Consider the following 15,610-nt stretch of genomic DNA (forward strand, 5'->3'; position numbering starts at 1 on the left):
TAGCAATTAGCAGCTCTGCTTCCCCCCCCTTTATTTAATGGAACTCCCAATTCACCATCTATCTCATAATAAAAGAGGATTTTGGGGGGTGTCCATGCTGCTCCTGTGTGCTTCCCACCACGTTTATTTGCACTCAGTGGGTGTCCCGGGGGGGGTCTGTGGATTCCCCCCCCACCTCTATGGGGCGGAGCGTGTTGGCAGAAGGAGCTGGACCTGCGCGGGGGGGGGCCCTTTGTCAGGATGCTCTGAGGAGGAGGAGGATGCTCTGAAGGAGGAGGTGGGTGATGGCAGCATCCTCCCGGCCACAGCATCCCCATCCATGGGAGGGTTTTGGGGCGGGGGGGGAGCAACAAATCGGGTGACCCCCCCCTATCTCTTTCCCATCTTTTATCACCCTCCCTAAGCAGGCTGCATGCAGGTTGGGGGGGCTGCATCTATTCCCCCCCCATTTCCCTGGCCTTTATCCTCTGTGGGCGGTGGGTACCAATCCCCCCCTTTCCCCCCTTCAATCCGCATCCATGGGGGACGCGGTGCTGCATCCAGAACAAGGGAAATTCCCTGTTTTTCATCCTCATCCGCCATCCCTGCGGCTGCCGCAGCGGCGCTGGGTGCGGCGAGGGCGGAGGCGGCCGGGAATGTTGGATGGATGGATGGATGGATGGATGGGGGGTGGGAGCATGGGGGTGTCGTTTATCCCCCCCCCCCATTCCCAGCACGCAGTGATGCGGGGGGGGGGCCTTTAGAGACCCCTCTGCTCTTCCTCCTTCCTCTTTGGGGGGGATTCCTGCTGGGATGCTCAGGATCCTGCCACCCCCTGACGTTCGCCCTTCGGTGGGGACCCTCCCAGGGAATTCAAGCCTGGAAAAGGCTCCCTGCTTCCCTGTGAGCCAGGTGGGTACTGGAGCAGCAAAGCTGGGGCAGGGGGGACACGACGACACGGGGGGCTACGGAGGATATAGGGGGCTATGGAGGATGTGGGAGACTCTGCTTTTGCATCGGGGGAAGCACCGAGCGTTGGGGAGGGGAGGGATGCTCTGTTTGGGGGGGGTCCTGTGGGATTTGCCGGGAGCAGCTCAGGTTTGGACCACCTCTGCACCCCCTATACGGGGGTGTATTTGGGTCTCTTCCCCCCTCATTTTGGTGCAGCAGCACCCCTAAAACACCCCACCGAAGACTTGGTGGCGTTATGGGGGTCACAGCGGCAGGGCTCGGTCCCCAACAGTGGCACAGTGGCATCGATCCCAAGCGCGATCGATTGGGAGCATCCCTCAGGGCGGATGCCGTCGGTGCTGCTCCCATCAGTGCACTGAGCCGCCCGTTCTCAGCCACTGCTTGTTTTGGGGGGGTGATTTGAGTGCTTCAGTCCCCCCCCCCCATCATGTCCTGAAGGTGCCAACTCATCACAGGGATGGGTTGTCCCTATGGGGAGGGCGGAGGCCGGATGGGGCTTATCTCCAGCGTGCAGCTTGGGGTATCCTCGGTGTCTGCTTCCCAACCTGGATCTGCGGAGGGCGCTGGCGCTGACCGTGGCCCCGCGTTCGTGTGCAGGATGAGCTCCGTGGCCAGCCCCGAGCCCCTGCCCGAGCCCCCCGGCCCCGGGTCCCGTTACCTGGAGAGCTTGGCTGAGGAGGACCCCGAGTACCTGCGGGCGCGGAACATGGCAGCGGACCTGCGGCAGGACTTCAACATGATGGAGCAGAAGAAGAGGGTCACCATGATCCTGCAGAGCCCGGTAAGCGGCGGCGCCTCCCGGGGTCTGAACCCCGTCCCTCCTTGTCCTCAAACCCCATCCCTCCTGGTCCCCGAATCCTACCCCTCCTGCGCCCCCAAACCCTGCCCCTCCTGTCTCCAGTCTTGATCCTCCTGCCCCTCTCCCTCCTATCTCCCTTTGTCCCCAAATCCTATCCCTCCTTGTTCCCAAACTCTGTCCCTCCTTATGCCTAAACTCCATCCTTCCTGTCCTTAAATCTCACCACTCCTGTGCTTCAAACCCCATCCCTCCTTGTCCCCAAACCTCATCCCTCCCGTGGCCCCGAACCCCATCCCTCCTGTCTTCCAAACCCCATCCCTCCTGTACCCCCAAACCCCATCCCTCCTGTCTTCCAAACACTATTCCTCCTTGTCCCCAAACTCCATCCCTTCTGTGCCCCCAAACCCCATCCCTCCTGTGTTCCAAGCCCTATTTCTCCTTGTCCCCAAACCCCATCCCTCCTGTCCTCAAACCCCATCCCTCCTGTCTTCCAAACCCTATTACTCCTTGTCCCCAAATTCCATCCCTCCTGTCCTCAAACCCCATCCCTCCTGTCTTCCAAGCCCCATCCCTCCTGTACCCCCAAATCCCATCCCTCCTGTCTTCCAAACCCTATTCCTTCTCGTCCCCAAACTCCATCCCTCCTGTCCTCAAATCCCGTCACTCCTGTGCTCCAAAACCCATTCCTGTTTGTCCCCAAATCCCACCCTTCCTGTGTCCAAACCCCATCCCTCCTTGTCCTCAAACCCCATCCCTCCTTGTCCCCATATCCTCTCTCTCCTCACCCCCAAACCCCATCCCTCCTGTGTTCCAAGCCCTATTCCTCCTTGTCCCCAAACCCCATCCCTCCTGTCCTCAAACCCCATCCCTCCTTGTCCCCATATCCTCTCTCTCCTCACCCCCCAAACCCCATCCCTCCTGCCCTAACTCAGACCCTTCTCTCCCAATCCCATCCCTCCTCTCCCAAGCAAATGCCCCTGTCTTGGATGGGGGCACGTCCCCCGCTGCCCGGTAGTGCCAGCACCGTGCCCCCAATCTGGCAATGTCCCTGCCACCGACCCCATGGGGCTGCGGTCCCCACGTTAGCAGTGGTGGCACTGCCGACCCGCTGCTGATGCCAGCACCGACCCGGTGGTACCCGCACCCCGGTGCCACCGGCTGCTCCCTCTTCGGTCACCGCATCCCTGTGGGGATGGGGATGACACCGGTGGGGCCGGGGTGCCGCAGTCTTTCAGGGAGGAGCTGGAGAGCCTCATCCAGGAGCAGATGAAGAAGGGGAACAACTCGTCCCACATATGGGCCCTGCGGCAGATCGCCGACTTCATGGCCACCACGTCCCCTGCCGTCCTCCCCACCTCCCCCATGGGTACGGCAGCAGCTTCTTTGGGGCAAAAAGGGAATAATTTGGTGAAATTCTTGAGTGTTTTCCTTAATGTATGGGTTTGGAGGGGAGGAAACACCCCATAGCGCTCCATGTTCTCATTCCCAGTGGAGAGGGGTGAGGGTGGAGGGCAGGCATCGAGGACCATAGGGGCAAAGTGGGGGTCACGCTGCAGACCCCAAGTAGCCTCTTCCAAAACCCTGGGATCCCCTAAAACCTTTGGGACCCCCAAAACCTTGGGATCCTCCAAACCTTTGGGACCCCTTTATCTTCGGGACCACCAAACCTTGGAATCCATTCAGCCTTTCGGACCACCAGACTTTGGGATCCCTTTACCTTTGGGATCCTCCAGACCTTTGGGATCCCTTTATCTTTGGGACCACCAAACTTTGGGGATCCTCCAAACCTTTAGGATTCTCCAAACCTTTGGTATCCCTTTACCTTTGGGACCCCCAGACCTTTGGAATCCATTAAGTTTTTGGGACCACCAGACTCTGGGATCCTCCAAACCTTTGGAATCCCTTTACCTTTGGGACCACCAAGCCTTTGGAATCCCTTTACCTTCAGGACCACCAAACCTTTGGGATCTAGCAAGCCTTTGGAATCCCTTCACCTTTGGGACCACCAAACCTTTAGGATCTTTCAAACCTTTGGGATCCCTTTACTTTAGGGATCCCTTTACCTTTGGGATCCTCCCCAGACCTTTGGAATCCATTAAGGTTTTGGGACCACCAGACTCTGGGATCCTCCAAACCTTTGGAATCCCTTTACCTTCAGGACCACCAAACCTTGGGATCCACCAAGCCTTTGGAATCCCTTCACCTTTGGGACCACCAGACCTTTAGGATCTTTCAAACCTTTGGGATCCTCCAAACCTTTGGGATCTCTTTACCTTTGAGACCACCGAACCTTTAGGATTCTCCAAACCTTTGGGATCCCTTTACCTTTGGGACCACCAAACCTTTGGAATCCGTTTATGATTGGGATCCTCCAAACCTTTGGAATCCCTTTACCTTTGGGACCACCAAACCTTTGGGATCCTCCAAACCTTTAGGATTCTCCAAACCTTTGGTATCCCTTTACCTTTGGGACCCCCAAACCTTTGGTATCCCTTTACCTTTAGGACCCCCAAACCTTTGGAATCCCTTTACCTTTAAGACCACCAAGCCTTTGGGACCCCCAAACCTTTGGTTTCCCTTTACCTTTAGGCCCCCAAACCTTTGGAATCCCTTTACCTTTAAGACCACCTTTGGAAGCCTTTATTTGGGACCCCCAAACCTTTGGGATCCCTTTACCTTTGGGATCCTCCAAACCTTTGGAATCCCTTTACCTTTAAGACCACCAAGCCTTTGGGACCCCCAAACCTTTGGTTTCTTTACCTTTGGGACCCCCAGACCTTTAGGCCCCCAAACCTTTGGAATCCCTTTACCTTCAGGACCACCAAACCTTGGGATCCACCAAGCCTTTGCAATCCCTTCACCTTTGGGACCACCAGACCTTTAGGATCCAAACCTTGGATCCTCCAAACCTTTGGGATCTCTTTACCTTTGAGACCCCCAAACCTTTGGTTTCCAAACCTTTGGGATCCCTTTACCTTTGGGACCCCCAAACCGTTTATGATTGGATTCCAAACCTTTCCCTTTACCTTTGGGACCACCAAACCTTTGGGATCCTCCAAACCTTTGGTTTCCAAACCTTTCCCTTTACCTTTGGCCCCCCAAACCTTTGGTTTCCCTTTAAGACCACCAAGCCTTTGGGACCCCCAAACCTTTGGTTTCCCTTTACCTTTAGGACCCCCAAACCTTTGGAATCCCTTTACCTTTAAGACCACCAAGCCTTTGGGACCCCCAAACCTTTGGTTTCCCTTTACCTTTAGGCCCCCCAAACCTTTGGTTTCCCTTTACCTTTAAGACCACCAAGCCTTTGGGACCCCCAAACCTTTGGTTTCCCTTTCCCTTTAGGCCCCCGAAACTTTTGGCACCCCAAACCCAACTCCATCACCGTCCCCTCCCCACGGGAACATCCCGGTGTTGGGAAGGGGGTTTCAAACCAACCCCCCCCCTCCCCACTTCTCCCTCTCATTTTGGGGGTGCCGCATCCCCAGGGCTGGCTTCCGTCACCCCCATCAACGACCTGCACGGCCCCGAGGCGCCGGCGCTGGCCAAGGGCGAGCGGTTGATGCGGTGCAAGGTGGGCAGCATCCACCGCCTGCTGGACCTCTATGGCTGGGCCCAGCTGGGACACGCGGCTGTCACCGTGAGCACCCCTAAAACGGGGGGGGATTGGGGGGTTTTGGGGTGGATTTGGGGTATTTTGGTTGGGTTTGGGGAGAGAAAGATTTTGGGGGGGTTGGGGGGGGGTTTGGGGTATTTTGGTGTGTTGGGAGAGAAAGATTTTGGGGGGTTTTTGGGGGTGTATTTGGGGTTTTTTGGTTGGGTTTGGGGAGAGAAAGATTTTGGGGGGGTTTTTGGGGGTGTATTTGGGGTATTTTGGTTGGGTTTGGGGAGAGAAAGATTTTGGGGGGGTTTTTGGGGGTGTATTTGGGGTATTTTGGTTGGGTTTGGGGAGAGAAAGATTTTGGGGGGTTGGGGGGGTTTTTGGGGGTGTATTTGGGGTATTTTGGTTGGGTTTGGGGAGAGAAAGATTTTGGGGGGTTGGGGGGGTTTTTGGGGGTGGATTTGGGGTATTTTGGTGTGTATTTTGGTGTGTTGGGAGAGAAAGGTTTGGGGGGTGTTTTTTTTTTGGGGGTGTATTTGGGGTATTTTGGTCAGGTTTGAGGAAAGATTTTGGGGGGGATTTGGGGCTTTTTTGGGGTGTATTTGGGGTATTTTGGTGTGTTGGGAGAGAAAGATTTTGGGGGGTTGGGGGGGTTTTTGGGGGTGGATTTTGGGTATTTTGGTTGGGTTTGGGAGAGAAAGATTTGGGGGGGATTGTTTTTTTTTGGGGGTGTGTTTGGGGTATTTTGGTTGGGTTTGGGGAGAGAAAGATTTTGGGGGGGGTTGGGGGGTTTTTGGGGGTGTATTTGGGGTATTTTGGTCTGGTTTTGGGAGAGAAAGATTTTGGGGGGGTTGGGGCTTTTTTGGGGTGTATTTGGGGTATTTTGGTGTGTTGGTTTTGGGAAAGCAAAGTTGGGGGGTGGGCATTTTTTGGGGTATTTTGGTCAGGTTTGGGGAGACAAAGATTTAGGGGGGTTTGGGGGTTTTTGGGTGTATTTGGGGTATTTTGGTTGGGTTTTGTAAGAGAAAGATTTTGGGGGGGGGTTGGGGTGTATTTGGGGTATTTTGGTGTGTTGGGAGAGAAAGATTTTGGGGGTTGGGGGGGTTTTGGGGGGGGGTTTGGGGTATTTTGGTTGGGTTTGGGGAGAGAAAGATTTTCGGGGGTTTGGGGCTTTTTTGGGGTGTATTTGGGGTATTTTGGTGTGTTGGGAGAGAAAGATTTTGGGGGGGGTTGGGGGGTTTTTGGGGGTGTGTTTGGGGTATTTTGGTTGGGTTTGGGGAGAGAAAGATTTTGGGGGGGGTTGGGGGGTTTTTGGGGGTGTATTTGGGGTATTTTGGTCTGGTTTTGGGAGAGAAAGATTTTGGGGGGTTGGGGCTTTTTTGGGGTGTATTTGGGGTATTTTGGTGTGTTGGTAGAGAAAGATTTTGGGGGGTTGGGGGGTTTTTGGGGGTGGATTTGGGGTATTTTGGTTGGGTTTGGGAAAGATTTTGGGGGGTTGGTTTTTTTTGGGGGTGTATTTGGGGTATTTTAGTCTGGTTTTGGGAGAGAAAGATTGTGGGGGGATTTGGGGCTTTTTTGGGGGTGTATTTGGGGTATTTTGGTGTGTTGGTTTTGGGAAAGCAAAGTTGGGGGGTGGGCATTTTTTGGGGTATTTTGGTTAGGTTTGGGGAGAGAAAGATTTTGGGGTGTTGGGGGTTTTGGGGGTGTATTTGGGGTATTTTGTTCGGGTTTTGTGAAAGATTTTGGGGAGGTGAGGCTTTTTGGGGGTGTATTTGGGGTATTTTGGTCAGGTTTGGGGAGACAAAGATTTTAGGGGGGGTTGGGGTTTTTTGGGGTGTTTTTGGGATATTTTCGTCAGGTTTTGGGAAAGATTTTTGGGGGGTTGTTTTTTTTTGGGGTGTATTTGGGGTATTTTGGGCGGGTTTTGGGAGACAAAGATTTTTGGGGGGTTGGGGCTTTTGGGGGGTATTTTGGTCAGGTTTTTGGGAGAGAGATTTTGGGGTGTTTGGGGCTTTTTGGGGGTGTAATTGAGGTATTTTGGTGTGTTGGTTTTTGGAGAGTAAGGTTTGGGGGGGTTTGGGGCTCTTTTTGGGGGTGTATTTGGGGTATTTTGGCCAGGTTTTGGGAGAGAAAGATTTTAGGAGGATTTGGGGCTTTTTGGGTTTTTTGGGGGTATTTTGGGGTATTTTGGTCGGGCTTTGGGAGACAAAGATTTGGGGGGATTTGGGGCTTTTTGGGGGTGTGGGAGGTGTTTGGGGGGTGAGGGCTTTCAGGGCAGGGTGGGTTTGGGGGGTGCAGGGTTTTTTGGGGTGTTTTAAAGGTTTCTTTCACTTTTTGATATCTCTTTGGGCTTTGGGGGGAGGAATTTGGGGGTTTTGGTGGATTTGAGGACTTTGATGGTTCAGGGGGGCTTTGGGCAGGATCAGGGTTTGGGGGTACAGTGAGGGGTTTTGGGGTGATTTTAGGATGTCTTTCCCACTTTCATACCCACGTGTGCTTTCTCCTGCCGCAGCTACGCGTCAGCAAGGAACAGGAGCATTTCTTGGTGGCCCCACAGGGGCTGGCATGCAGCGAGGTGACAGCGGCCAGCTTGGTGAGCATCCCTGTTACCCCTATAGCATCACCCCCACCCCCGTTATCCCTGTTCATCAGCCCCATCCCTGTTACCCCTATAGCATCATCCCCACCCTCGTTATCCCTGTTCATCACCCCCATCCCTGTTACCCCTATAGCATCACCCCCACCCCCGTTATCCCTGTTCATCAGCCCCATCCCTGTTACCCCTATAGCATCACCCCCACCCCTGTTATCCCTGTTCATCAGCCCCATCCCTGTTACCCCTATAGCATCACCCCCACCCCTGTTATCCCTGTTCATCAGCCCCATCCCTGTTACCCCTATAGCATCACCCCCACCCCTGTTACCCCTGTTAATCACCCCCATCCCTGTTACCCCTATAGCATCACCCCCATCCCTATTACCCCTATAGCATCACCCCCACCCCTGTTATCCCTGTTCATCAGCCCCATCCCTGTTACCCCTATAGCATCACCCCCATCCCTGTTACCCCATAGCATCACCCCCATCCCTGTTACCCCTGTAGCATCACCCCCATCCCTGTTATCCCTATCCCTCACCTCCATCCCTGTTACCTCCATCCATCACTTCCATACATGTTATCCCTGTCCATCACCCCCATCCCTGTTATCCTTATCCATCACCCCCATCCGTGTTATCCCTGTAGCATCACTCCCATCTCTGTTATCCCTATCCACCACCCCCATCCCTGTTATCCCTGTAGCATCACCCCCATCCCTGTTATCCCTATCCATCACCTCCATCCCTGTTATCCCTTATTCACCACTCCCATCCCTGTTATCCCTGTAGCATCACTCCCATCCCTGTTATCCCTATCCATCACCTCCATCCCTGTTATCCCTTATCCACCACCCCCATCCCTGTTATCCCTTATCCACCACCCCCATCCCTGTTATCCCTGTAGCATCACCCCCATCCCTGTTACCCCTATCCATTACCTCCATCTGTTATCCCTGTAACATCACCTCCATCTGTTATCCCTGTAGCATCACTCCCATCCCTGTTATCCCTATCCATCACCTCCATCCCTGTTATCCCTTATCCACCACCCCCATCCCTGTTATCCCAATCCATCATCCCCATCCCTGCTATCCCTGTAACATCACTCCCATCCCTGTTATCCCTATCCATCATCCCCATCCCTGCTATCCCTGTAACATCACCTCCATCCCTGTTATCCCTTATCCACCACCCCCATCCCTGTTATCCCAATCCATCATCCCCATCCCTGTTATCCCTGTAGCATCACTCCCATCCCTGTTATCCTTATCCATCACCCTCATCCCTGTTACCCCTATCCATCACCTCCATCTGTTATCCCTGTAGCATCACTCCCATCCCTGTTATCCCTATCCATCACCTCCATCCCTGTTATCCCTTATCCACCACTCCCATCCCTGTTATCCCTGTAGCATCACTCCCATCCCTGTTATCCCTATCCATCACCTCCATCCCTGTTGTCCCTTATCCACCACCCCCATCCCTGTTATCCCTTATCCACCACCCCCATCCCTGTTATCCCAATCCACCACCCCCATCCCTGTTATCCCAATCCATCATCCCCATCCCTGCTATCCCTGTAACACCACCCCCATCCCTGTTACCCCTCTCCATCACCCCCATTGCCGTCCCTTCCCATCACCCCCACAACCTGAAGGAGCTCCGAGCCCCCTCTCTGTCTCCCCCCCCCCAAGATCAAGGTGAACGTGCTGGGGGCCGTGGTGGAGCAGGGCAGCACCAACTTCACCCCGGACACGGGCAGCTTCAGCCTCCACGCCGCCATCTACGCCGCCCGCCCCGATACCCGCTGCATCATCCACCTGCACACCCCGGCCACGGCTGCAGTGAGACATCGGGGTTTTGGGGTGGGTTTTGGGGTGGGTTGGAAGGGGTTTGTCACCCCCCGTGTCCCGCCGCAGGTCTCGGCCATGCGCTGTGGGGTGCTGCCCATCTCCCGCGCCGCGCTGCTCCTGGGGGATGTCGCCTACTTCGACTTCAGAGGGGAGGTGGAGGAGGAAAGCGACCGGGTCGAGCTCCAGAAGTGCCTCGGTCCCACCTGCAAGGTGAGGGGATGGGGACACGCATAAGGGGTGAACCCATTGCACTCGCCTTGCCCCGCTGACGGCCCCATCGGTGCTGCAGATCCTGGTGCTGCGCAACCACGGCGTGCTGGCGCTGGGCGACACGGCCGAGGAGGCTTTCTACAGCATCTTCCACCTGCAGGCGGCCTGCGAGATCCAGGTGAGCACCCGGCCCTGCACCGAGCTGTGTGCGGCCTCAGCACCGTGCCCGTGGGGGTAAGCACTGGGATGTGTATGGCCTCAGCACCATGCTCATAGGGATAAGCACTGAGCTGTGTATGGCCTCAGCACTGTGCCCATGGGGATAAGCACTGAGCTGTGTATGGCCTCAGCATCGTGCCCATAGGGATAAGCACTGAGCTGTGTATGGCCTCAGCACTGTGCCCATGGGGATAAGCACTGAGCTGTGTATGGCCTATGGCATGGGGATAAGCACTGAGCTGTGTATGGCCTCAGCACTGTGCCCATGGGGATAAGCACTGAGCTGTGTATGGCCTCAGCATCGTGCCCATAGGGATAAGCACTGAGCTGTGTATGGCCTCAGCACTGTGCCCATGGGGATAAGCACTGAGCTGTGTATGGCCTCAGCATAGGGATAAGCACTGAGCTGTGTATGGTGCCCACTGTGCCCATGGGGATAAGCACTGAGCTGTGTATGGCCTCAGCACTGTGCCCATGGGGATAAGCACTGAGCTGTGTATGGCCTCAGCATCGTGCCCATAGGGATAAGCACTGAGCTGTGTATGGCCTCAGCACCGTGCCCATAGGGATAAGCACTGAGCTGTGTATGGCCTCAGCACTATGCCCATGGGGATAAGCACTGAGCTGTGTATGGCCTCAGCACTGTGCCCATGGGGATAAGCACTGAGCTGTGTATGGCCTCAGCACTGTGCCCATGGGGATAAGCACTGACGGCCTCAGCACCATGTCCTGTGTATGGCCTCAGCACCATGGGGATAAGCACTGAGCTTCAGCACCGTGCCCATAGGGATAAGCACTGAGCTGTGTACGGCCTCAGCATCATGTCCATGGGGATAAGCACTGAGCTGTGTATGGCCTCAGCACCATGTCCATGGGGATAAGCACTGAGCTGTGTACGGCCTCAGCACCATGTCCATGGGGATAAGCACTGAGCTGTGCCATGTCTCCGCTACCACCATGGTGCCCTAGGACCACGCACTGAGCTCTGCCAGGTCCCTGCTGTCACCATGCTCCCCAGCGCACCCATGGGTGCTGTGGGTGCCGTGGCCATGCCCAGCCCCACCAGCACCCCCCCATACCCCTTTCTGTGCCGCAGGTGTCGGCGCTGGCGAGCGCGGGGGGCACGGAGAACCTGATCGTGCTGGAGCGCAGCAAGCACCGTGCGCACGAGGTGGGCTCCGTGCGCTGGGCGGGCAGCACCTTCGGGCCCATGCAGAAGAGCCGCTTGGGCGAGCACGAGTTCGAGGCCCTCATGAGGATGCTGGACAACCTGGTGAGGATGCGGGCGCGCCGCAAACCCAACCGCGCTCCCATCTCCGCTGCCCCGGTGTCCCGCATCTCACACCCCCAACCCGCCGTGTCCTTCCGCAGGGGTACCGCACCGGCTACACCTACCGCTACCCCCTGGTGCAGGAGAAGAGCAAGCCCAAAAGCGATGTGCTCATCCCCGCCACCGTCACTGCCTTTGTGTTCGAGGAGGAGCCCGCCCCGGTGCCAGCGCTGCGGCAGCACGCACAGAAGCAGCAGAAGGAGAAGACGAGGTGGCTCAACACCCCCAACACCTACATGAGGGTCAATGTGGCTGAGGAGCAGCAGGGCAGCGCCGGCAGCCAGAAGACAAAGACGACGGTGAGGGGCGGCTGGGGCAGTGAAAGGGGAAGGGGGGGGGGGGGGTAAAGGGAGGGATGGGGTCTCACCAGGAACGCACAGGGGTTTGTGAGAAGCTGCAACTGATGCTTTCGGTACCTTTATTAAGCACAAACTTTCCTTTCCTCCTCTATTCCCTGCCGTAATAATGGCCATTGGAAAACCCCATCTCCCCAGCCTCACATAAATCACTTCTGCCTTATCTCCAACCTGAACTCCCCCTGTTTCAGTCTGAACCCATCACCCCTTGTCCTATCCCTACAGTCCCTGATGAAGAGCCCCCCTCCAGCATCCTTGTAGCCCCCTTCAGACACTGGAAGCTGCTCTGGGGTCTCCATGGGTTCCCCCCCCCCCTTCACGATGTGTTGTTTATGGGGGTTTTCTCTCTGGATGCAGTGGCTGAAAGCAGACGAGGTGGAAAAAGGCAGCAGCGGGACCCCCATCCGAATCGAGAACCCCAACCAGTTCGTGCCCCTCTACACGGACCCACAGGAGGTGCTGGAGATGAGGAACAAGGTCCGGTCCTGGCCCCAAACCCGCCCCCTCACGAGGCTTTGGGATGTGCATGCAGGGCTCTTCACAGACCCATGGGCAGGGGGGCAGCTGTTTCCTTGCCCCTAATCCGCTTCTCACCCATAGATCCGGGAGCAGAACCGCCAGGATGTGAAGTCAGCCGGCCCCCAGTCCCAGCTGCTGGCCAGCGTGATCGCAGAGACCAGCCGCAGCCCCGTACGCCACCCCACATCCCAGCCCCACATCCCCTCCCCACAGCATTCCACCCCTCACGGCGGGGGTAACACTGCTCCGGGGCTGTTCCTTCAGTCCACAGAGAGCCATTTGGGAGATGCAGAAGCCAAAGAAGCATCCAGGGATGAGGCCCCCCCGGAGCCGGAGCCCCCGAACCCCTTCAGCCAGCTGACGGACCAGGAGCTGGAGGAGTACAAGCAGGAGGTGGAGAGGAAAAAGCTGCAGGGTAGGAAGGGGTAAAAGGGAGCCCTGATCCCAAATCCCATCCCATGGGGCTCGGGGGCAGCTCACGTCTCTGTTGGCAGGCGAGAAGGCTGCTGTGGCCGAGGAGAGCCAGGCTCCCCCTGCATCCCCACCGCAGAGCCCGGCCCCGACGCCTGCGGAGCCCTCGGAGGGTGAGTGAGCCCATGGGAGCAGGGGACATGAGGATGGGGTCTGCAGTGAGCAACTGAAGCAGAGGGATGCGGGTGGATGCAGCCGGACCCTGCTTGAACACGGATAAAGGTCTTCATCAGCCTGCTGGGCTCCAGTGGGGAGCAGCAGCACTGATGGGGGCTCACACCATAAAGGCAGCCAAGCCACCGCTGGCCTTGATCAGGAGCATCCATTGGTGGCTTTGTTGGGTGCAGGGGACGTCTCCATCCCTCCCCTAACAGAATCAACCAGGATGGGAAAGAGCTTTAAGCTCATCGAGTCCAACCATTCCCAGCACTGTCAAGGCCACCACTAACCCATGGCACTGAGGGTCTTGTCTACAAGGTTTGGGAACACTTCCAGCCTGTTCCAACGCCTGAGCACCCTTTGGGGCAAGGAATTGTTCCTCAGCTCCATCTAAACCCCCCTGGTGCAGCTTGAGGCCGTTTCCTTTTGTCCCATCACCTAAGGATGCGACATTCCCATTGTTATATGGTCCCACGTTGTCACTTCCAGCGGGTCTTGGGGGGGGGGGGGGGCAGTGGGAGCTTCTGCCTTGCTCATCGTGTGTCGTGGTGTCTGTGTCTGTGTCCACAACCTCTTCCTTTCTCTTTCCTCCCCGTGTGGCTCTCACCCAAGGAGTTACCTCTGACTCTGAATGCTTGTCACTGTAGTAAGTACGGAGAGGCCATCCTTAAGGAGGAGGGACACGGCTGCAGCTCGGGGTACCCTTGCTCTCCGTGGCCCCAGCGCTCTCCTGAGGGCTTTGCAGCAGGAAATGCCTTGGGTTTCCTTGTTCTCTTTGCTCCCTGCTTTCATTCCAGCCGCCAGGCCGGGATGGAGCCAGCCGCCCGCTCTGCCTGCCTCTTCCCGGCTCTCCATCCCACCTCGCTTATCCTGCAGGGAGAGGGGGGGGAGCTCAGGGAAGCAGCGCCTGAGGCAGGAGGGGATGGAGCCCCATTGTTCTCTATGCACAGAGGCCGAATCCTGCTCCTGCCCGGGGAGGGGGGGGGGATTTAAACCTCCCCAGCGCCGGGCGCTGATGCCCAAACCTCACCTCTCCTCTTTGCCGTTGCCAAGGTGACAAGAAGGAGGATGGGGACCAAGCGCCGGCTGATTCTGCTGTTGAGAAGGAGCCGCCAGCGGTGGTGAATGGGAAGGAGGAGGAGCAAAGCACCGAGGAAAGCAAAGCCGGGGAGCGGACAACGTCCCCTGCCAACACCGACACGGATGCCCCTAAGGAGAAGGAGACGGTGACCAGCAGCCCCGTGTCCCCCGAAGGTTCCCCTTCCAAATCGCCCTCCAAGAAGAAGAAGAAATTCCGGACCCCGTCTTTCCTGAAAAAAGGCAAAAAGAAGGAAAAGATCGAATCCTGAGTGTCCTCCGAAGCCTCCGCCCCCCAGTCCGCTCCGGAGGGAGGCACCAAAGACGCAGGGATGGCTCCTGCAGCTGAAAAGCCGGGAGATGAGCTGTTTCCTAGGCTATTCCCGGCACCAGGCACCTCATCCCCTCGTCACCCGCTTATTGGAGGCGGTCACTGAGCTTAGGAAAGATTTGTGGCCCCTGTTTGCTGCTTGGGGAAACACCCACCCGCTGCAATGTCCCTTCTCCCTCCTCTCTCCTGGGTACCAGCCCCTTTCCCAGTCCCGGATTGAGGGTTGGATGTGGGGTGTTTGCTCCCCCTTTGTGAATTGCAGGGCGCAGCTCGGATGCGCTCGGTTTGAGGACGAAAAGGGTGCTTTTTGTTGTTCTTTTCCTACCTTCTTGTCCCAAGCTCCACTGGAATGGCTTCACACACCCCCTGGGCAACATCGGGTGCTGCTTTGCCAAGGGAATTGGATCAGAATGGGAGGGGGGGAATTTGCTCTTCCTGAAGGAGAGCCCACAGCCTTGTGAGCCTTTCCTTTATGGATCGTAACCTTCCTCCTCGTGGGATGGAGTCCCCTTCTCCTGGTGCTGCTGCCTCTGTGTGTGTGCGGGATGAGGAAGCGCAGCCGGATTCCCCATCACCGGACCCGCACCGGAGAAGGGAGAAGGAAAAGGAGCCTCTGGGAAGGGTCTGTGCTACTAAAACTGAGCAAAACTTCACTAAGTGCTACTTCGGGATGAAGACGCTGCCACCTCACTGCCGATGCCACCGTCCCCATCGCCCCGTCACCACTGGTTGTGCCACGCCGACACCATCCACGTGCTTTTGCCGAGCTCTGGAATCCCAAGCACTCCTCCCTGGTTGTTTCCTTGCCTCCCAGCCTCGCCTCCAGCTCTCCATACAGCGACATGACCATCATTCCAACCTCCCGGCCGTGCCCAAAGGGAAGACGAGACCCAGCGATGCTTTGCCCTGATGCTGCTCCAATGCTGGTATTAAGGGGACAAAACCAATGGATCAGCCCCTATCCTCCTCCAACACACAGGGATTTGCCATCTTCATGGGGACAGGGCTTCCTCCGGGTCCTGGATCCATGGGCTCTGTGTTTCCTCACCCCAGTCCCATATTCCCACAGGCCACCACCACGTTTTCAAAGCCTTTTTGCTCTTGGCTTTTGTTTTCCCTTCCGGAAGAGCAGAAAGCCA

At 56.7% G+C, this 15,610-nt stretch overlaps 1 protein-coding gene across 2 annotated transcripts; it reads left to right on the forward strand.

The window, feature by feature from the left end:
• The first annotated feature begins 684 nt into the window (after positions 1-684).
• Positions 685-14,885, forward strand: ADD2 (adducin 2). 2 transcript variants are annotated; one of them, XM_057402544.1, is made up of 15 exons: positions 686-891; positions 1,549-1,732; positions 2,978-3,116; positions 5,236-5,387; positions 7,861-7,941; positions 9,641-9,790; positions 9,866-10,009; positions 10,089-10,187; positions 11,325-11,501; positions 11,600-11,857; positions 12,272-12,391; positions 12,515-12,604; positions 12,698-12,848; positions 12,928-13,017; positions 14,117-14,885. In XM_057402544.1, the coding sequence occupies exons 2-15, from the start codon at positions 1,550-1,552 to the stop codon at positions 14,410-14,412; spliced, it is 2,130 nt and encodes a 709-aa protein (XP_057258527.1). In that variant the 5' UTR covers positions 686-891; position 1,549; the 3' UTR covers positions 14,413-14,885. The 2 variants fall into 2 exon arrangements, with proteins under 2 accessions (XP_057258528.1, XP_057258527.1); XM_057402545.1 differs by lacking the exon at positions 12,928-13,017 and having other exon boundaries at positions 685-891.
• Positions 14,886-15,610: the final 725 nt, after the last annotated feature.

Source organism: Pezoporus wallicus, unplaced genomic scaffold, assembly GCF_028554395.1.
Source record: "Pezoporus wallicus isolate ANWC-B61680 ecotype Strahan unplaced genomic scaffold, APGP_CSIRO_Pwel_v1 contig_2348, whole genome shotgun sequence".
NCBI classification, from domain to species: Eukaryota; Metazoa; Chordata; class Aves; order Psittaciformes; family Psittacidae; genus Pezoporus; species Pezoporus wallicus.